This window comes from Pelophylax lessonae, assembly GCF_965119305.1.
Source record: "Pelophylax lessonae genome assembly, chromosome: 1".
NCBI lineage: Eukaryota > Metazoa > Chordata > Amphibia > Anura > Ranidae > Pelophylax > Pelophylax lessonae.
The window spans coordinates 745,723,019-745,745,003 of record NC_138768.1 but is presented as its reverse complement, the minus strand read 5'-3'; the positions used below and the strand labels follow the sequence as shown (position 1 = coordinate 745,745,003).

General features: G+C 45.5%; 1 protein-coding gene across 1 annotated transcript in view; it reads left to right on the top strand.

The window, feature by feature from the left end:
• ATP10D (ATPase phospholipid transporting 10D (putative)) overlaps positions 1-21,985 on the top strand; it is a gene marked incomplete at its 3' end in the record, with an annotated part of 176,005 nt that overhangs the window by 76,711 nt on the left and 77,309 nt on the right. Inside the window, exons 3-4 of the mRNA XM_082252624.1 lie at positions 611-805; positions 19,129-19,330. Of these exons, the coding sequence (XP_082108750.1) occupies positions 611-805; positions 19,129-19,330 (397 nt within the window). The remainder of the gene's footprint in view (positions 1-610; positions 806-19,128; positions 19,331-21,985) is intronic.

Here is a 21,985-nt window from a genome sequence, read left to right as displayed (position 1 = left end):
AAACATTACCCCCTCTATAGTGTATACGTTTTCTCAATTAGGAACACAGTGTCATTTCTCTCTGCTGCTGTGTTCATCTGCTATCAGCAGGAGTCACTTCTGACACCAAAAGAAAAATGGGGACAGGGGAGGGATCTCCAGTTGATTGACAGCCTCAGTTCTTGCTGTGTGGAGGGGGGTGTGTCCCTTCCCTCCAAGCAGCTCTTTGAGCTCTCCTCCCTGAGCTCTATATTGTGCAATTTCAGCTTTCCGCCCCCTTTTTTCTGAACTGCTCAGACAAGCTTTTAAATTCAGCACTTTGAACTGATGTAGAGAATGGAAATCTATAGATAAACATGTACAACTTATGTTGGAGGATTTTTTTTCATCTGTGTATCACCTGAAGCCAGTCACTTCACTGGGTATATGTAAGGATTTACAATCACTTTAAGGTAAAATACCCTCCTACCTTTGCTTTTGTTGTGCCTTGAGGCTTCTGCTGACTTGGAAATGTGAATTTAAGTATCACTTCCTTTAATTTATAAGCTTGATTTACACAATTTTTAGTATTTTAACAAACCTGTAAAAAAATGGAATGTTCCCAATTTTTATTTTTTATTTTTTTCTTCAGAGCAGCCAACTTGTACTTTCTCTTTCTGGCTTTCTTGAACTGGGTCCCGCTGGTGGAAGCTTTCCAGAAGGAGATCACTATGCTACCCCTGCTGGCCGTTCTCACCATCATTGCTATCAAAGATGGACTGGAAGACTACAGAAAATATAAGCTGGACAAGGTCATCAACCATTTGTTGACTCAGGTGTACTGTAGGTATGTTGTTTGCAATTTCTGCATTGTCTTGCACCAGATAATGGAATGTTTCCCCTCAAATAATAATGCACCTTTCACACATGCTATCTGAATATATCCGCTTGTTAGTGTTTCAGGCGGATTGTGAGGTTTGTTCATTTCTTTGGACAGGTGGGTGTAAACAGAGATGTATGTTCATTTACACCATTTACACCCGCTTGCCTCCGTTCTGTTTGTGTCCATTTAACCACTTGCTGACCGGGCCATAGCAGACTGACGGCAACAGCGCTGTTGGCTTATTCTGGGAGGGCGCGCAATGACGTCCTTCCAAAATTGCGCTTCCCGCGTGCCACCTGGGGCGCGCATGCGGAGGTGTCCATGCTTGCTGGGTCCCGGGAACCCGGCACATCACGGTTCGTGGTAAAGGGCCAATGACAGCGGCCCTTTACCATGTGATCGCTTGTCAACAAACCGGCGCATGTCCGGTTCATTTCTCTCCTCTCTTCGCACACTGTACACAACAATCGGTACAGTATGAGAGGAGAGAAACCGCAGCTGCACTCCTCCTCTGCCTACTCCATACCTCCAACTGTGCCTCATTGTGCCACATCTGTGCCCACCCATGCCACCTCAGTGCTCATCTGTGGCTCATCCATGCCACGTCAGTGCTTATCTGTGCCACAGTCTTGCCGCGTCAGTGTTCATCCATGCCGCGTCAGTGCTTATCAGTGCCCTACAGTGCCTCACAAAATTGTAATGGGAAGTCAGGAAATGACAGTGCTCCTTGCATGTTGGGCCTCTGTATGTGGTCAGGCTGTGTAAAAGTGTCACACATGTGGTATCGCTATACTCAGGAGGAGTAGCAGAATGTATTTTGGGGTGTCATTTTTGCTATGTATATGCTATGTGTTAGAAATATCTTATAAATGGACAACTTTGTGTAAAAAGAAAAAAAAATGCGTTTTCATTTTCTTTCCACATTTTCCAAAAACTTGTGGGAAAAAATGACATGTTCAAAAGACGCATTATGCCTCATAGATTGTGTTGGGGTGTTTGCTTTCCAAAATCGGGGTCATTTTGTGGGTGTTTCCATTGTCCTGGTACTCCAGGGCCTTCAAAAGTGTGATGGGTTGTCAGGAAATTATATGCATAATTTTGTGCTCCTAGAACACCTGGAGGTGCTACTTGGATGTTGGGCCTCGGTATGTGGCCAGGCTGTGGAAAAGTGCCTCACGTGTGGTATCGCTATACTCAAGAGAAGTGGCAGAATGTATTTTGGGGTGTAGTTGCAAGTATGCCTATACAGCGTGTGAGAAATAACTTGGTAATAGGACCATTTCTCTATCGCTCATTGACAGACGTAGTCTTCTTGATTCTCAAGAGCTGGGTTATGTTGTCTCCGCAGGAGTAGGACTAGGCAGAATGACAAAACGTTCTGGCTCCACCCTAGGGGCAGTCCCTGAGGGTATATCCTCCCTCTCTCTGCTACAGGGAATCAGTTTTTTTTTGTCTAGTCAGGAGTAAGGACCTAAGTTCCTTGCTGGGATCTTTTGGTCCTGGCAAGACTTTTTTTCTTTAAGAAAAAGACATTTTTTAGGTAGTTTTCTCCAGTGTTTTTTTCCTGTGAGATCTTCAAGCAAAAATGCCGGACTGGGCGACACTTGTGGTCACCCCAGCCGGCCTACGAGCGCGCGCAGACCATGGCATTGCGCTTGGTCGGCCGCGACATATTCAAGTAAGTATGCGGGGCCGGGCGACGGGCTGGATGTTGAGATCCAGTGGTCACCCCGGTTTCTGCCTAAGAGCGCGTGCAGACCAGTGCGCTGAGTCGGCCGCGACGGAGTCCCAGCAAAGGGACTGACTTTGCGAGTTAAAAGCTCGCTTGGACGCCAGGTACCAGAGAGTCGAGGCGTCCACAAACCCCCACCCCGGTGGAGAGGGTATTGTGAAGAGAGGGTGCCTGTCGGTTCGGTATGGTGAGTAAAAACGTTCCCTTTTTTCCTCATTATGAGGCAGTATATATTATGGGCCCCTCCATATATGGTCAGTATATATCTGATACTTACAAGTCCCCCTTGTAATACAGCATGTGTTTGTGGGAAGTGGACTTGGTTCAAGAGCTAACACTCTACCCAGCAGACTGTAAATTACAGCAGACATAGGAGGTATCATCCTACCTTATGTGCAGTGTATCTCTGTAGATCCATATGTCACCTCTTAGCAGAGTGCAGGTGAATGTGCTGGGAAGACGATATCGGCGGTCCGCCGCCATTTTGCCGTAGACCGAATGCATGTATGTCCTCAGGTCACGCCGGCCGCCATGTTTTTGGAGTCTTATGTCTCTTCTATGGGGGCGGCCATGTTTTGTGAGCCCAGCTACCTCGTGGAGGGCTGGGAACGCCGGAAGGCGTACACAGGGGGCGGAGCCACGCCTTCTGCCCGGGAAAAAAGCAAACAGCTCCTTCCAGTCTGTGTAAGACAGACGCTGACTGCAGTTTGTTGGAAACTGCACTGCATCGGTTGGTGAGCCTTGGGGGTCCCTCTCTCTCTCTCTCTGGGATCGAGAAGCAGGTACTCTGAGGGGCGCTATTGCGCTAGGGGGAGACACACAAAAAAAAAAAAAAAAAAAAGAAAAAGTTTTTTTGTTTTTGCTGGCAAAGGTGTCCTGTATTAACATGGACCCTGCCACTCATGTATCTCCTCCGGATCCCCTCGAGGGGTCTGCGGGATCCTCCAGCACCCCATTGACAATTGAATCTTTGTCAGCTATTATGGAAACTTTTGTGTCCCGGGTGGAAGTGGCTTGTCAGGGACAGGGCGCAAGAAAGCGACCCCCGCCTAACCCCTTATTATCTGAAACTTCGGATTCAGACTCTGAGCCTATTTCTGCAGTTGCAGGTACTTCATCTGGTATTGGTGTCTCGGGTCCTGTCTCTTCAGACAGTGAGGAGGATGTTTCGGCATCCGCCATAGCCCGAGAGGAAGCGTTGGTAAACGCACTCATTGTATCTGTTCAAGAGACTTTAAGGTTACAGGGTACTCCATCGGAAATAGCTGAAACTGAGATCCCTTTTGGGACTAAAAAGCGCATCAAAGTGGCGAAGGTTTTTCCATTGCCCAAATGTTTTGGCAATCCAATCGAAGAAGAATGGCGTCTGCCAAAACGCACTTTTAATATTTCTAAACGCATTGACAGGCGTTATCCGTTTGAGGAAACCCTTATTAAGAAATGGACAGAACCACCTGTGGTGGATTCACCTATTGCTAGATTGAATAAAGCCACGGTTATTCCTTTAGAAGACGCTCCGTCTTTTAAAGATCCAGTGGATCGCAAGATAGAAGCTATGTCTCGCACCATGTTTTCCTTGATTGGATCAGCTTTCAGATCAATAATTGCTATTGGTCTGGTTTCGCAGGCTGTAACTGAATGGACCAAGTGGTTACGCCGGGACTTAGAAGAAGTCCCTCAGGCGGTATCAGATTTGTTGGAACAAATGATACAGGGGTTACAGTTTGTATGTGATGCGGCGTTAGACGCCACTCCATTAATGGCGCGAGCATCAGTCTCAGCAGTGGTTCTCAGGCGTACACTGTGGCTAAAAGGTTGGTTAGCCGACCAAGGTTCCAAAAAAGCATTGGCTAATATCCCCTTTTCAGGAGAGCGTCTATTTGGAGCCAACTTAGATGAGATCATTAAGGATCTCACCGGTGGAAAAAGCACCTTTTTACCGCAAAATTTTAAAGGTAGAGGAACTCGTCAAAGACGAGGGCCTTCTTTTTCTGCTCACAAGAGGTTTTTTCGAGCGGGTGAAAAAACTAAGTCCTCCAAAGCTCCTACAGGAGGCGTCAGGGGTCGTTGGTCGGGCAAGCAAAAGCCCGCCCCCTCCAGACCTGAAGATAAACCATCCAAAGCCTGAAGGTGCGCCCCCACCCATAACTGGGGTGGGGGGACGTCTTCGCCGGTTCCCGGATCCATGGCTTTCCAGAATCCCGGACAATTGGGTTTGCGAAGTCATAAGGTCAGGGTACAAGATCGAGTTTCGATCTCTCCCACCGGCGCGATTCTTCCCTTCCAATATCCGTCTATCCGCAGATCGTTTAGAAGATCTGAGGAGAGCAGTCACAGATTTACTACAACAAGGAGTGGTAGTCCACGTTCCTTGGACAGAACGGTTTCAAGGGTTTTACTCAAACCTGTTTACAATACCCAGGAAAGAGGGCAAAGTGCGTCCAATTCTGGACTTAAGAGCACTCAATTCTTTCGTCAACATAAGAAGATTCAGAATGGAGTCCATTCGCACGGTAGCAGCCTTCCTGCATCCAGGGGATGTCCTAGCGTCCATAGACATCAAGGACGCCTATCTTCACATTCCCATTTTCGCAGGACATCAGCGTTTTCTACGCTTTTCCGTAGAGGAGAACCACTATCAGTTTGTGGCGTTACCTTTCGGTCTCGCCACGGCTCCGCGGGTCTTCACAAAGGTGTTGGCCCCAATGTTGGCACTTCTGCGCCAAAGAGGTATATCGATTCTAGGTTACCTAGACGATCTTCTGCTTCATGCAGAGTCTCCTCAGACCTTGCTACAAAACATAGAAATTACTATGATTTCTTTACAGGAATTCGGGTGGCTGGTGAACCAGCAAAAGTCATTTCTGGTTCCCACCCAGAGGCTCGAATATCTGGGTCTAATTCTAGACACAGTAAGGACGAGAGTTTTCCTTCCGGTAGGGAAACTTCGAAAGATTCAATCAGCAGTCCAGTTGTTACTGTCCAACAGCTGGTCTTCCCTTCGGACGTGCATGAGGGTTCTGGGGTTGATGGTGGCTTCATTCGAAGCAGTCCCATTTGCCCAGTCCCATACCCGAATTCTTCAGCAAGAGATTCTTCTCAGATGGAATCGGAATCCGGAATCCCTGGACAATCAGATACGATTGAGCAAACAGACCAGAGAGTCTCTGGTTTGGTGGCTTCGGTCTCCAATGCTCAGCCAGGGAAAGTCATTTCTGCCAATATATTGGACGATAGTGACCACGGATGCCAGTCTATCCGGATGGGGAGGAATTCTTGGTCAGTTATCTGTCCAGGGACTTTGGTCCCCGGAAGAATCCAGGTTACCGATAAATGTATTGGAACTGAGAGCGATCAGACTTTGTCTGATTCACTGGACCGAGCAGCTCCAGGGCAGCCCAGTTCGGATCCAGTCGGACAATGCCACGGCCGTGGCTTATGTCAACCATCAGGGGGGCACCAAGAGTGTCCGAGCGGCCAAAGAAGTGGCTGGCATTCTTCGCTGGGCGGAACGATTTGTTCCAACAATCTCTGCGGTGTTCATTCCGGGGGTGGAGAATTGGCAGGCAGATTATCTCAGCCGTCAGACCCTGGATCAGGGGGAATGGTCCCTCCATCCAGACGTTTTCCACCAGTTGTGCCTACGGTGGGGCCCCCCCGGAGGTGGATCTGTTGGCATCACGATTCAACAGGAAAGTTCAGAGATTCGTGGCTCGCTCCCGCGATCCTCTAGCAGAAACCGCAGACGCACTGATCGCCCCGTGGGGGCAATACCAGCTAATATATGCCTTCCCTCCTCTCGCGTTACTGCCAAGACTTCTTCGCAGGGTAGAGGAGGAAGGAATCCCAGTAATCCTGGTAGCTCCGGACTGGCCTCGTCGAGCTTGGTACGCCGACATGGTCAGACTGGTGGCGGACGTCCCATGGAGACTTCCTCTCAGGGAGGATCTACTGTCTCAGGGACCGATCTTCCATCCTGCTTTACGATCGCTGGCTTTAACGGCCTGGCTATTGAGACCCAGGTGCTGAAGGACAAAGGTTTGTCGGCTTCAGTTATTCCTACTCTAGTTGAAGCAAGGAAAGTGACTTCCAGAAAGATTTATCATCGCACATGGAAGTCCTACATTGCATGGTGTGAACCTTTGGGGTTCCGTCCTCGGTCTTATTCGATTAGTCGAATATTGGCTTTTCTGCAACAAGGGGTTGAGCAGAAACTGGCCTTGAGTACTATCAAGGGTCAGGTCTCAGCATTAGCCATCTTCTTTCAGAAGCCTTTGGCTACTCATTCCTTGGTGCGGAATTTCATCCAGGGGGTGCGACATCTGTCTCCGCCAGTGCACGCGCCGTTACCCCCCTGGGATCTTAATCTAGTGTTGTCGGTTCTTCAGAAACCTCCCTTTGAAGATATTAGGGAGATTCCTCTACCCACGTTGTCCCAGAAGGTGGCCTTCTTGGTGGCTATTACTTCTGCACGCAGGGTGTCAGAACTGGCCGCATTATCTTGTCGTTCACCATATCTGGTGGTTCATAGAGATAAGGTGGTTCTTCGTCCGAATCCATCCTTCCTACCAAAAGTGGTTTCAGAATTTCATCCGAATGAAGAAATTGTATTACCTTCCCTGTGTCCTAAGCCCAGTCATCCTCGGGAATTTGCTTTGCACTCCTTGGATGTGGTCCGGGCGATCAGGGTATACTTGAAAACGACAGTCTCGTTTCGCAAGACGGATTCACTTTTTGTGATCCCAGATGGACCCAAAAAGGGGTTGCCTGCATCTGCCGCGACCATTTCCAGATGGATCAGACAGACGGTAGTGCAGGCTTATTCTATTAAGGGTCGGGAGCCCCCGTTCCCTGTTAAGGCGCACTCCACTCGGGCACTTAGTGCGTCATGGGCCTTTCGCCATCAGGCGTCAGTGGTCCAGGTGTGCAAGGCGGCTACCTGGTCGTCGGTGCATACCTTCTCTAAACATTATAAAGTTGATGTAATGGTATCATCTGATGCCTCATTTGGCCGCAAGGTTTTGCAGGCCGCAATTTGAGGAGACCAGTGGTCTACCTCGAGGGTTTTTTTCCGTTAGAAAAATTTTTCTTTAGCCTCATTCTTTGTTTATAATGAGCCTTTAAAACTTCTAGTTTGGCACCGGTTGGGCCTTCTAGATTGGATTTGATTTTGTCAATCCCACCCCTCATTTGTGGCACTGCTTCTGGATGTCCCAGCTCTTGAGAATCAAGAAGACTACGTCTGTCAATGAGCGATAGAGAAAAATGGATTTTTGTAAGAACTTACCGTAAAATCCTTTTCTCTTAAGCTCATTGACAGACGTAGTACCCGCCCCTCTATCATTAAGTTGGGTTGGGTTAAATTCTCTGTACTGCTTTAAACAGAACTGATTCCCAGTAGCAGAGAGAGGGAGGATATACCCTCAGGGACTGCCCCTAGGGTGGAGCCAGAACGTTTTGTCATTCTGCCTAGTCCTACTCCTGCGGAGACAACATAACCCAGCTCTTGAGAATCAAGAAGACTACGTCTGTCAATGAGCTTAAGAGAAAAGGATTTTACGGTAAGTTCTTACAAAAATCCATTTTTTGTTAAAAAAAATAAACAAAAATCTTCATTTTGCAAATTGTGGAAAAAAAAATACAGCTTCAAAAAACTCACCATGCCTCTTACGAAATACCCTGGAATGTCTACTTTCCAAAAAGGGTCATTTGGGTGGTGTTTGTTCTTTACTGGCTTGTTAGGGTCACAAGAAATGAGATATGCCGTTAGTACATTAGGTGTGATCAATTTTCAATGATTGGCACCATAGCTTGAAGACTCTATAACCTTCACAAAGACCAAATAATATATACCTATTTGGATTATTTTAAAAAAGATGTGTAGCAGTATATGAAAAAAAATTACTAAATTTGCAAAATTTTACAACCGAAACAAAGAAAAATTAATTTTTTTACAAAATTTTCTGTCTTTTTTTTACATTTATAGCGCAAAAAAAAAACAAACCCAATGATTAATAAATACCACCAAAAAGTTTTGATTGTGTGAAAAAAAGGACGAACTTTTCATATGGGTACAATGTTGCATGACTGAGTAATTGTCATTCAAAATGTGAGAGCACTAAAAGCTGAAAATTGGTCTGGGTTAGGAAGGGGGTTTAAGTGGCCAGTGGGTAAGTGGTTAAAAAAAATAAATAAAAAACTGGGATCTATTATCTTCTGTTTAGGTGGATTGGATCAGAGGTAGTGAGGTGTAAACGGACAACAGCTGAGTCTGTTTACTCCCAGCAACTCGGACTCTGTCCATGTCCACTCTCCAGAAATCTACAGATGTCTCATCCGTCTGCTCTGATCAGCAGGGAAATCTGTGGGCTGATCAGAACAGAATCCGCCCTGTTTGAAGGGGGCCTTTACAGTTTCCCAAACAAAGTATAAATCTACCCCCCCCCCCCCCCCCAAAAAAAAGGCCATGAGGATAGGCTTCATTACACAATACCAAAAATTGCGATGTTTATAAAGCTAGCCACAAGCTGTTAGATGTTCATGCTAGTATTCGCACAAAGATCATTCTTAGGAGCATTTGATAATACCATCATATATAATGACTGACTGTACAAATTTTGTATGAAAGTCCTCAAAATACTTGCTTGATTGCCATGACAGTGTTGCAAATTTTAACATTTGATTTAACCACTTAAGCCCCGGAGGATTTGGCTGCTAAAAGACCAGGGGGTATTTTGCGATTCGGCACTGTGTGACTTTTACGGACAATTGCGCGGTCGTGCGACGCTGTGCCTAAACGAATTTGAAGTCCTTTTTTTCCCACAAACAGAGCTTTCTTTTGGTGGTATTTGATCACCTGTGCGATTTTTTTTTTTTTTTTTTTTTTTTTTTTTTTTTTTTTTTTTTGATCACGCGCTATAAACAAAAAAAGAGCGTCAATTTTGCAAAAATAACAATATTTTTCACATTTTTTTTATATGAAATTGAAAAAAAAAGTAAAAATCAAAATTTTTTTAACATTTTCGGCCAATTTGTTTTATGCTACCTATGTTTGGTAAAAAAAATCGCAAAAAGCGTATTTTGATTTGCGCAAAAGTTATCGCGTTTACTAACAAAGGGAAAGATTTATGTCATTTTTGTTGTTTTTTTTAACGCGTAATGGCGGCGATCTGCGATTTTTTTTTTTTTTTTTTTTTTTTTTTTTTTTTTTTTTTTGCGGTACTGCGACATTGGGGCGGACAGATCGGACCCTTGACTGACATTTTTGACACTTTTGGGGTTACCAGTGACATTACTACAGTAATCAGTGCTATATATATGCACTGTTACTGTAAAATTACACTGGCAGTGAAGGGGTTAACTTTATTTGAAAGGGAGGGACTGTGTGTGTCCCTAGGGGCGTGATTCTAACTGTGATTGGCTGTGGCTTGAGCTGTAGGAACACTGATCAACGGTCCTACATATTAGAACCGTGTGATCACTGTTTCTACACAGGGGAGAATGACAGGCGGCTTGTTTACATCAGCCGCCTGCCTTTCTCCCTCTCCCCCGACGATCGCAGAGTGACCGGCGGACATCTGGTCCACCGGTCACACGCGCGGGGGGTTCCGGGAGCGCGGCGCTCGCTCGCTCCCCAGAGCCTCACAGGCTAGTGACGTACCGATACATCACTCTGCCTGTGAGGGGCTGACCGCCGCAGTATATGTACTTGCGGCGGTCGGCAAGCGGTTAAAGATGGACAAAATTGAATGTGATTCAGAAGTTTGTTTGATCAGATAAGAAACACGAAAAAATTTCTATCCTTCTCTGTTCCTCGTCACTACATACAAAATCTATTATCGATCTGACTACATTGACCATTAGAAGATCGAACAAACATTTTAAAACCAACTGAACAAAATTTTACCAGTTCATGGCTAGTGTAAAGTGACACTAAACTATATGCTCATTCTCTAAAAATAATCCATACACATCCAAAGCTTAATAGCCCTGTAATCCCTGTTTCTCATGAAATTGTCTTACTGTGTTTTTTCTGACTCCTTGTGAGGTCCTCTGTAAGCCCTCTGAGCCTCCCCCCCCCCCCCCCCTTTCACTTCCATTTGCATTGAGCAATATACGTGACCACAACTAACATGCATTGCTCATCACAAACACTACAGGTTCCATAGTCCATTCCAGGAGCAAGCAAAAGAGGGGGTGGCTACATTCCTGCATACAGTGGGACCATGGAGCATGAACATAGCCACCCTCTTAACAGGAAGTTGGATCAGCAAAAAAAAAAAAAAAAAAGGGGAATTTAGAGAAGGCTGAGAGCAATAGAGGAGTCTTTTTTGAGTTATTCTAAACTTAGGCTGAATGTTTTTTTATCTTGATGCATTAAGGTAAAAAACCTTCAGTATGCATCTCCTGCCTTTGGCTGCTGTCAATCACCGCCAGTATGGAGGGAATATAGGGGTGGGGGGTGGGGCATAAAGACATGGATGAGCAAATATAGGGTGGAGGAACTTGAACTGGCTTCAACCCGATAGAACACCTTTGGGATGAATTAAAGCTGAGACTGCGAGCCAGGCCTTCTCCCCAACATCGGTGCCTGACCTCACAAATTGGCTTCTGAAAGAATGGTCTAACATTCCCATAGACACACTCCTAATTTGAAGCTGTTTATAGATGCAAAGAATATATATATATATACACACACACACACACACACGCACAGTATCTCACAAAAGTGAGTACACCCCTCACATTTTGTAAATATTTTATTATATCTTTTCATGTGACAACACTGAAGAAATGACACTTTGCTAAAATATAAAGTAGTGAGTGTACAGCTTGTATAACAGTGTAAATTTGCAGTCCCCTCAAAATAACTCAACACACGGCCATTAAAGCGGAGTTCCGGGCACAGATGTAATTTTTTACTAAACATACCCCCGGGACAGTCAGGGCTAGCACATTCCACAATGGCTAGCCTCTGATCTGTCCCGGTTCACACTTACCTTTTAGAAGAAATACTTACTTATAAAATTTCTTCCACAGCGTTTCCATCTCTCTTGTGGGCAGCTGAAGCCGGCGCAGTCCTCTTCTGTGTCTTCTTCCGCGTCTTCTTGTCCCAGAATGCGCCTGCACCGGCCCCTCTCGTCACTTCCGGTGCGGCGCCGCATTCCTCCACAGCTTCTGGGCATGCCCAGAAGCTGTTTAGCAGGGGAATGCAGCGTCGCCCGGAAATGACGAGCGGGGCCGGTGCCGTCGCATTGATTCCTGGGAGCTATGACGTTCAGCTCCTGGGAATCATCGCGAGACAGGAAGTGACGGGTGAGCCGCGGCTCCGAGGGAGGAAGTACTCTGAGGTGAGTATCTTCGATCCTCAATTACAAGGTAAGTAAACAAAAAAAAAAAACAACTATCCAATTCCTTTTCAGGTGAGGTCTACCTAGCGGAGGGACACAAAAAAAAAATATTGTTTTTGTGCCCTGAACTCCGCTTTAATGTCTAAACCACTGGCAACAAAAGTGAGTACACCCCTTAAGTAAAAACGTCCAAATTGGGCCCAAGGTGTCAATATTTTGTGTGGCCACCATTTTTTTCCAGCACTGCCCTAACCCTCTTAGGCATGGAGCTCACCAGAGCTTCACACATTGCCACTTGAGTCCTCTTCCACTCCTCCATGATGACATCACAGAGCTGGTGGATGTTAGAGACCTTGCACTCCTCCACCTTCCATTTGGGCATGCCCCACAGATGTCTAATAGGGTTTAGGTCTGGAGACATGCTTGGCCAGTCCATCACCTTTGCCCTCAGCTACTTTAGCAAGGCAGTGGTCGTCTTGGAGGTGTGTTTGAGGTCAATATCATGTTGGAATACTGCCCTGCAGCCCAGTCTCCGAAGGGAGGGGATAATGCTCTGCTTGAGTATGTCGCAGTTCATGTTGGCATTCATGGTTCCCTCAATGAACTGTAGCTCCCCAGTGCCAGCAGCACTTATGCAGCCCCAGACCAGGACACTCCCACCACAATGCTTGACTGTAGGCAAGACGCACTTGTCTTTGTAGTCCTCAGCTGGTTGCCTGCCACACACGCTTGCGCCATCTGAACCAAATAAGTTTATCTTGGTCTCATCAGACCACAGGACATGGTTCCAGTAATCCATCTCCTTAGTCTGCTTGTCTTCAGCTGTTTGCGGGCTTTCTTGTGCATCATCATTTAGTAGAGGCTTCCCTCTGGCACGACAGCTGGGCAGACCAATTTGATGCAGTGTGGGGCATATGAGCTGAGCACTGACGAGTTAACCCCCTCCTCAACCTCTGCAGCAATGCTGGCAGCACTCATACGTCTATTTCCCAAAGACAACCTCTGGATAGAACGCAGAGCATGTGCACTCAACCTCTTTGGTCGACCATGGCGTGGCCTGTTCTGAGTGGAGCCTGTCCTGGTAAACCGCTGTATGGTCTTGGCCACCGTGCTGCAGCTCAGTTTCAGGGTCTTGGCAATCTTCCTATAGCCTAGGCCATCCTTATGTAGAGCAACAATTCTTTTTTTTCAGATCCATAGAGAGTTCTTTGCCATGAGGTGCCATAATGAACTTCCAGTGAGCAGTATGAGAGAGTGAGAGCGCTAACATCAAATTTTAAAACACCTGCTCCCCATTCACACCCGAGACCTTGTAACACTGAGTCACATGACACCGGGGAGGGAAAATGACTGATTGGGTCCAATTTGGACATTTCCACTTAGGGGTGTACTCACTTTTGTTACCGTTGGTTTAGACATTAATGGCTGTGTGAGTTATTTTGAGGGAGCAGCAAATTTACACTGCTATACAAGCTGTACACTCACTACTTCACATTGTAGCAAAGTGTAATTTCTTCAGTGTTGGCACATGAAAAGATATAATAAAACATTTACAAAAATGTGAAGGGTGTACTTACTTTTGTGAGATACTGTGTTTGTATATACTGTATGTGTGTGCGTTTGTATGTGCATATTAAAAAAAAAAAAAAAAAAATGTTGTGTATGTATGTGTGTATATATATATATATATATATATATATATATATATATATATATATATATATATATATATTAGGGCTGCTGAATATAATCGCCGAATCGATGCATCGCGATGCGACCCTTCGCAATTCTGCATCTATTCGGGGTGATTGAAAAATCGATTTACTAATGACGTCAGTTCCGGGGGCGGGGACAGAAGTGACATGGCGGCGCTGGGCCGCTGGCCGGGCTTGTGGAACACAGAGCTCCTCCGTGATAGAGCTGCTGCTCGGGTCCTTCCGTGCGCCAGAGTGCGCCATCACACGGAGACTGCTTCTGGATAGCGTCTCATATAGCGGGATAGAGTGGGAGGGGAAGTCCTGGCAGAGTCCTGGCACAGTGTCTGAGTACAGCGTGAGACATGAGTACCACCAGGCTGGTGGCAGAGGGAGGACAGAGCCGTCTGTATATACATAGAGCTGTGGGCACGGTGCTGATAGTCTCACTGATTATCTATGGGAGAGCGGGGCTGCTCTGTCTGTGCAGTGAACTTGAACTTGTTGGCGCTCAGCACTGAATTGGCCCTAAGTAATGATTGTAGAAGACAGGATGCTGAGTACTGTGCATTATTATAGATATGAGTCTTATGGCAAAAATAATCATGTTAGGTTGTGCGCTATGACTTGTGTATGGAGTGGAGGTGATATAGAAGAGTCCGGATATCAGACCATTGAGTAGTGACACTGGAAATATGTAGTGCTGTGTAGACATGTCTATGGGGAGCTCCCCCAGCATGTAGACCCCCCCCTGCTCTAAGGGGGGGTCTGTAGAAGGGGGACCCTGGCCTGCTCCAAGGGGGCTCTATTGGTAGGGGACCCTGGCCTGCTCTAAAGGGGAATGGGATCTATGGGGGGACCTGCCTGCGCTAAAGGGGGGGGGCCTGCACTAAATGGAGATCTATGGGGGACCTGCCCTGGCCTGCACTAAAGGGGCATCTACGGGAGACCTGCCCTTGCCTGCACTAAAGGGGGATCTACGGGAGACCTGCCTGCATTAAAGGGGATATATTCCATAGATCTCCCTTTAGAGCAGGGTCCCCATAGATCCCCCTTTAGAGCTCAGTTCCCCTGGATCCCCTTTAGGGCAGGCCCAGGCTCCCCATAGATCCCCTTTAGAGAAGGGTCCCCATAGATCCCCCTTTAGAGAAGGGTCCCCATAGATCCCCCTTTAGAGCAGGGTCCCCATAGATCCCCCTTTAGAGCAGGGTCCCCATAGATCCCCCTTTAGAGCAGGGTCCCCATAGATCCCCCTTTAGAGCAGGGTCCCCATAGATCCCCCTTTAGAGCAGGGTCCCCATAGATCCCCCTTTAGAGCAGGGTCCCCATAGATCCCCCTTTAGAGCAGGGTCCCCATAGATCCCCCTTTAGAGCAGGGTCCCCATAGATCCCCCTTTAGAGCAGGGTCCCCATAGATCCCCCTTTAGAAAAGGGTCCCCATAGTAATCGTGATGCATCGCGGAATCGTATCGAATCGCGACCCTAATAATCGTAATCGCATCGAATCATGAGGTAAGTGAAGATGCGCAGCCCTAATATATATATATATATATATATATATATATATATATATATATATATATATATATATATATATATATATATATATATATATATATATATATATATATATATATATATATATATATATATATTTATTTATTTCTTTTTCATAACTGTTATAAGCCCCTTTCATGCCGAAGGGAACTGTAGCACACCTATTGTGAGTGCTAAACCCTCGTTTTAGCCTTGAAGCTGGACTCCAGCATTACCTTTGGATTCGCACGGTTGTACAGACTCCTCGCCTGTACCAAAATTGCATACTGTGATGTCCTTGCACAGTGAGAGCAATCGGTAAGCAACTCAGTGCTTGCTGTCAATTTTCAGGATGCTTTAGCTGTCATGCTGTAGAATGGTTCTGGTACCATGTGGTGCTCATAGTCCAGAATTAAGTCTCCTATAAGTTTTTAAAGGGTAATATAATTTACGTTTTTATTTTCCCTAAACTTCTTTCAGGACAGCACCTTGAGAGATGGCTCCCTCCCACTCCAATCAGGAAACACCACTTCCACCAAACTTTAAAAGCAGGCTTCTCCCCACAGCTCATCAGTTTTTGTTTCCTCTGGCCGAGGAACACCTAGTGGAGAGTCGGGGACTCTTAAGGTACTGTCCTTAGACCAGGCTCCCTGCTCCACCATACCTTTCCTCCTTTTTTTTTTTTTTTGGAGAGTCCATTCCTCCCATTCGCATGAACGGTTGTGTTGTATAGGCTTCCTCTTCTTCGGTGCTCGGGGAGAGCCGGTGCTGCTCATGAAGCGCAGCTCCTTGGCAGGAACAGACACTGGCTGTGGATCCCTTTTTTTCCACCCCCTGGTCTGTTTGAAATGCCGCCGCCATCTTGCAGATGCGAGTAAGCGACTCGCCTGGCCGGAAGTGCATCATCTGGCAAGGGGATGCGTACGTGGAGAAGGCGCGCGCTGCCACTTCTGCCAGAAGCATAGGGGGAGAGGGGAGGAGCTGGTGCTTATTTCTGGTTTCCGGTCCAGCGCAGGGGTGCTATGGAAGTCCGGAACTGGCATCCTTAGCCATCGGTGGACACTGCAAATACCGCTATGGACGTGGTCTCCGTAGCAAGCGGGACAGGCACCAGCAAGGCCCAGGTAAGGGGCGATTATGCGCTTGCCCTTTTTTACTGTGGGGTCTCTCTTCTTTCCTTTTCCCCCCTGGTGGCTGGGGGCCTGTCTGGGCACATGGAGTTTTTTTTTTATTATGCTACATGTTCACCTGGGTGACCCTGAGGTTGATTCATTAGGATGGTTTGTCTGTGGTGTTTCTTTATGGCAGGCTAAGAGTTCTGACCGGATGGTTAAAAAGAAATGTCCTTCATGCAAAGCTACCTGAAGGTTGGAAGAAAACACTGTCAGACATGCGTTGACTCCCTGGTTAAAGAGCAAGCTTCTACAGCATGCAGTGATTTAATCGCATCAGTTATAAAGGAGCTGGATGCTTCCATACAATCCTTTCATTCCTCACTAACGATTCATCCTTGAGTCAGCCATCTACCTCACAATCATCTCCGGGCTCACAGGTAATCCCTACGGTAGGAGTAGAGATAGGTCCTCCTACCTAAGAGGGACTTTCCCCCTCTCATTCCAAAGAAGATTCAGAGGAGCAAGTGGATGGTTTGTTAAAGGCAGTTTATTTTACTTAAAGCTTGGGAGAAGAGAAAAAGGAATTCTATCTGCATGATGGGCTGTATGCAGGTCTGGGTGAACCTAAAGGTCGCACCTTTCCGGTGCATTCAACCATTTCGGAGGCCATTAAAAAATAATGGGCAGATCCAGAGAGAAAACCCTTTTTCCCAAAGGCACATAAAAGGCATTTTCCTTTTGATGAAGACCCAGAGGCACTTTGGAATAAAGTACCCAAGCTTGATGCAGCCTTTTCCCAAGTTTCCAGATCGACTGACCTGGCATTTGAGGACGTGTGAATACTAAAAGTAATGGATCAGCAACTTAAAAAAGCTTTGCAATCCATCATAGGCAATCTCAAACCAGCTATGGCGATCACTTGTGTATCCAAAAACCAGGACTACTGAATTGATCAACTCAAAGCCCATATCATCGCAGATTCGCCCAAAAAAAGAGATCCTTGATTCTTTTTCCACCCTGTCTACAGCCATAGCCCTTGTCTACAGAATTAGATTTGTGTCGAGAGACAACGCAAAGCTCCCTCAATTCTTTTCTCTCCACCGAGATGACGGTTCCCTGGGTATAGGTGCCTTAGAGCATCCTTGGAACTTTCTTCTGGGTTACGCTTTCCCTCCTTTCCAGCTCATTCCGCTGGTATTACGGAAAATACAGGAAGAAAGAGCATTGGTGATTCTGATTGCCCCATTTTGGCCAAAGAGGGTTCTCAACCATTCTACAGATGGCAGTCAAACCATTTTGGCAGCTCCCTCTTCAACAGGATTTGCTGCTTCAGGGCTCAGTATGTCACCCGGATGTGTCTAGGCTAAACCTCACTGCTTGGTATCTGAGGAGCAGCTACTGAGAAATAAAGGACTCTCAGAACCTCTAGTGACCTTTTTGCTTTCTAGTAGGAAGAAAGTAACTAGGGCTATTTACGCTAAAGTTTGGAAAACCTACAATACTTGGTGTCATTCAACGAATCGAACCTTGGAAGATATTATATCAGTGTTGGAATTCCTGCAGAATGGTGCAGAATAGGGTCTGGCAGTTAGTACTCTTAAGGTGCAGGTAGCCGCCTTAGGAGTGTTTCTGGAGAAAACAATTGCTTCAGAAGCCTTGGTCGCAGGATTTTTTTAAGGCACTTACTTGTTCCAGACCAGCACCTGCAAAATTTTTCCCAAAGTGGGATTTGTCAGTGGTTCTACAGGCCTTCACAAAGGAGCCTTTTTGGAGTCTATTTCTTTAAAGAACCTTTCCCTCAAGACGGTAATTCTAATTGCAATTACATCTGTAAGAAGAATCCGTGAACTGAACTGCACGCGCTATCAATTAATGAGCCTTTCTTGTCCATCTACCCTGCTGGATCTGTTTTGAGTATAATTCTGAGTTTTTTTACCAAAGGTGACGTCAGTTCAAAACCGGTCTCAGGATATTGTCCTGCCGACATTTTGTGCTAACCCTTCAGGGGCTAAGGAAAGACTTTTTTTTCACAATCTTGATATGAGGAGAATCCGGTTACCCCCCCTGCTGGGGATTCAAGAACCCTCTACCAGAGCTCTTGCTACACTTGGGCAGAAAAAGCTGGTGCCACCCCAGATCACATTTGTAAGGTGGCTACGTGGTCAAGCTATGTAATGTTTGTACGTTGTTATAGATTGGACCTTCTGTCAGCAGGGGACCAGGCTTTTGGCAGAAGGGTCATTCAGGCTGTGGTTTCTTGCTAATTAGGAAGTCTCGTTTATCCTCTCAAGGTGCTGTCCTGAAAGACGTTTAGGGAAAATTCAAGTTAGACATACCGGTAACTTGTTTTCCAAGAGTCTTTTAGGACAGCAGCAGCCTGCCCTTTTCTGTTTTTTGCTATTAATAACCATATTTGGAATGTGTTCCAGCATGGGCCGGAGGTACTCTTCTACAACTGATGAGCTGTGGGGGACAAGCCTCCTTTTTAACGTTTGGTGGAAGTGGGGTTTCCTTTTGGCAAGTGGGAGGAGCCATCTCTCAAGGTGTTGTCCTGAAAGACTCTTGGAAAACAAGTTACAGGTAAGTCTAACTTGAATTTTTAAATCTGTAGCATTCATTAGGGTAATAGCATGTGATCCTGCCATGGGGGTCCTTGTTTAGGCACTTCCTGTTTAGGGTGCCAGTGACCTGTCCTGGCCTCCCCAGTTGTGCTCCTGTTTTGTCACCTGCTGCTGTACATGAAGGTTTTTTTTTGTGATTTAGAAAACTAAATGCCATTCTGTTTTGGCTTTAATATTACATTTCTTTGTTCCCTCAGGCTTGAAATTTCATTTAATTTGTGGATTTTCTTTTTTCTCAGGAGGGAGAAGAAATATATTGAGTGCTGCTGGAAAGATGTTAAGGTGGGGAATTTTGTCAAGCTCCATTGTGACGAGGTTATCCCTGCTGACATGGTGCTGCTACACTCCTCAGATCCCGATGGGATTTGTCATATAGAGACATCAAGCCTTGACGGAGAAACAAACTTGAAACAGAGGCAGGTGGTGAAAGGATGTGTCATGGTAATTTCTACGCTTTTAGTCTATTCAATTCATCTGTTATGTTTTTATGATTGTTTTGCCTTACGGAGCTCTGCATACGTGGTCCAGCGTTTTTCAGATATTCAGAGTATTCTTGTTATATAAATACTTGACCGTTCTTTTAGAGAGGAATTCCAGGTATGGCTATATTGTACATACAGTTATATCCATATATATTTGGACACAGGCAAAATTTTCATACTTTTGGCTCTGTACGCCACCAGAGTAAAATTTAAAAAGAAACAATCCAAATGAATTTGAAGTGCAGAATTTCAGCTTTAAATCAAGGGGTTGAACATGAATATCAAGTACAAATCTTAGGGACTGCAACTATTTTTATACACAGGCCCCCCATTTTCAGGGGCTCAAATGTAATTGGACAAATTAGTATAATCATAAATAAAATGTTCGATTTTAATATTTTGTTGAGAATTCGTTACTGGCAATGGCTGCCTGAAGTCTGGAACCCATGGACATTAACAAAGACTGGGTTTTCACCTTTCTGATGCTTTGCCAGGGTCTAACTGCAGCTGTCCTCAGTTGTTCTTTGTTTGTGGGTCTTTCTGCCTTTAGTTTTGCCTTCAGCAAGTGATATGCATGCTCAATTGGGTTGAGGTCAGGTGATTGACTGGGCCATTGCAGAATATTTCACTTTTCCTTCAAAAGGTCCTGGGCTGCTTTTGCTGTGTGTTTTGGATCATTTTCTATCTGTACTGTGAAGCGCCGTCCAATCCACTTTGCTGCATTTGGCTGAATCTGGGCTGACAGTATATCTCTAAACACTGAATGCAGAATTCATCCGGCTGCTTCTGTCACATCATCAATAACCACCAATGATCCAGTGCCACTGGAAGCCATGCCTGCCCATGTTCACACACTGCCTCCACCATGTTTTACAGATGACGTTGTGGGCTTTTGGTTAATGAGCTGTTCAAAGCCTTCTCAACACTTCTTTTTTTTTTTTTTTCCTTCCTGTCATTCTGGTACAGATTAATCTCATGCCTCGTACACACAGTCATATAATCATACAAAAAAAATTGCTTTCACGATAATCTGATCATTAGTACACAGCTTTCGACAGCCGACCACGACATTTCGTCCAACAAACCCGTAGGGACAAACACGAAAACTTTTTGTCGTACGATAGCCTAGTGAATGACAATCATTTAATCAGTACAGTATGCGTCCGCTAAAAATCGATAGACAAAGGCCGCGGATGATCAGAAACACGAAAATAAACCGGAAAAAGCCTGTCTGTTTTTGTTTTGCACCATCCGATACGTAGCTACGCAACCAGGAAGCTTTTCCAGAATCGTACGAAAGAAATCATACATTTAGTATGCATTGTTGAATTTGATATTAGTATCATGCAACAAAATGCGAACGATAAGTCGTCCGATTATCTGATCGTGTGTGCGAGGCATTAGTTTCAGCCATCCAAAGAATGTTTTCCCAGAACTGGTCTTGCTTTTTTAGATGTTTTTTTTTTTTTGGCAAAGTCTAATCTGGCTCTTCTATTCTTCATGCTTATGTATGGTTTTCGCTTATGTATGGTTTTCACCTTGTGGTGAACTTTCTGTATTTGCTCTTGTGAAGTCTTCTCTTGATTGTAGACTTTGACAATAAAACACCCACCTCCTGGAGAGTGTTCTTCACTTGTCTGGATGTTGTGAATGGGTTTTTCTTTACCGTAGAGAGGATCCTGCGGTCACCCACCACTGTTGTCTTCCGTGGACATCTAGGCCTTTTTATGTTGCAGAGCTCACCAGTGCATTCTTCTTTCCTCAGAATGTACCAGCCTGTTGATTTTTGGCACTCCTGATGTTGCTGCTATCTCTCTGATGGATTTGTTTCTTTTTTGAAGCCTAACAATGGCCTGTTTTCACTTGCATGGACTGCTACTTTGGTTCACAGCAATACATTCCCAATGCAAATACCACACTTGGAATCAACTCCAGACGTTTTACCTGCTTAATTGATGAAGAAATAATGGAGTAGCCCACACCTGGCTATGAAACCGCTTTTGATTCAATTGTCCAATTGCTTTTGGTCCCTTGAAAAAGGGGGGGATGGCTATATTCTTAAGAGCTGTAATTCCTAATCCCTTCCTCTGATTTGAATGTACCCTCAAATAAAACCGGAGTGTGCTCTTTCAGCCCACATTTATTATATAACTATAGCTTGAATAGGTTTTGGTAAATACCTGAAAAAAAACAAACTGTGCCTGTGTCCAAATATATTGGATCAGTGTAATTGTGTATATCCCATACCTGACTGATGCTCCTGAAAGCTGGAAATCCGAGGTAGACACGGCTACTTTGGTGAATCTCGACTTGGTTCCGGGTCATGTGCTGAGTGGCCCGCCTGATGCATTCTGAACACAGGTGGTCAACCACTCAGCATGCGTGCCTTGGAGTGCATGACGTCACCGCCCTGCTTCTCATTCTTGTCCAGTCAGAGAATATGTTGCATTTATTCAGAAAATTCATGGCATTCTCTGTATGGAGCCTTTGCCAAGGCTGACTACCTGTGTTGCGGGACTCGGAAGATCACTGGAGTAGTGTTGTCTACTTCAGTCATTTTCAGCTTCCAGGGGCATCGGCCAGGTATGGTATATACATAAAAAAAACAAAATAA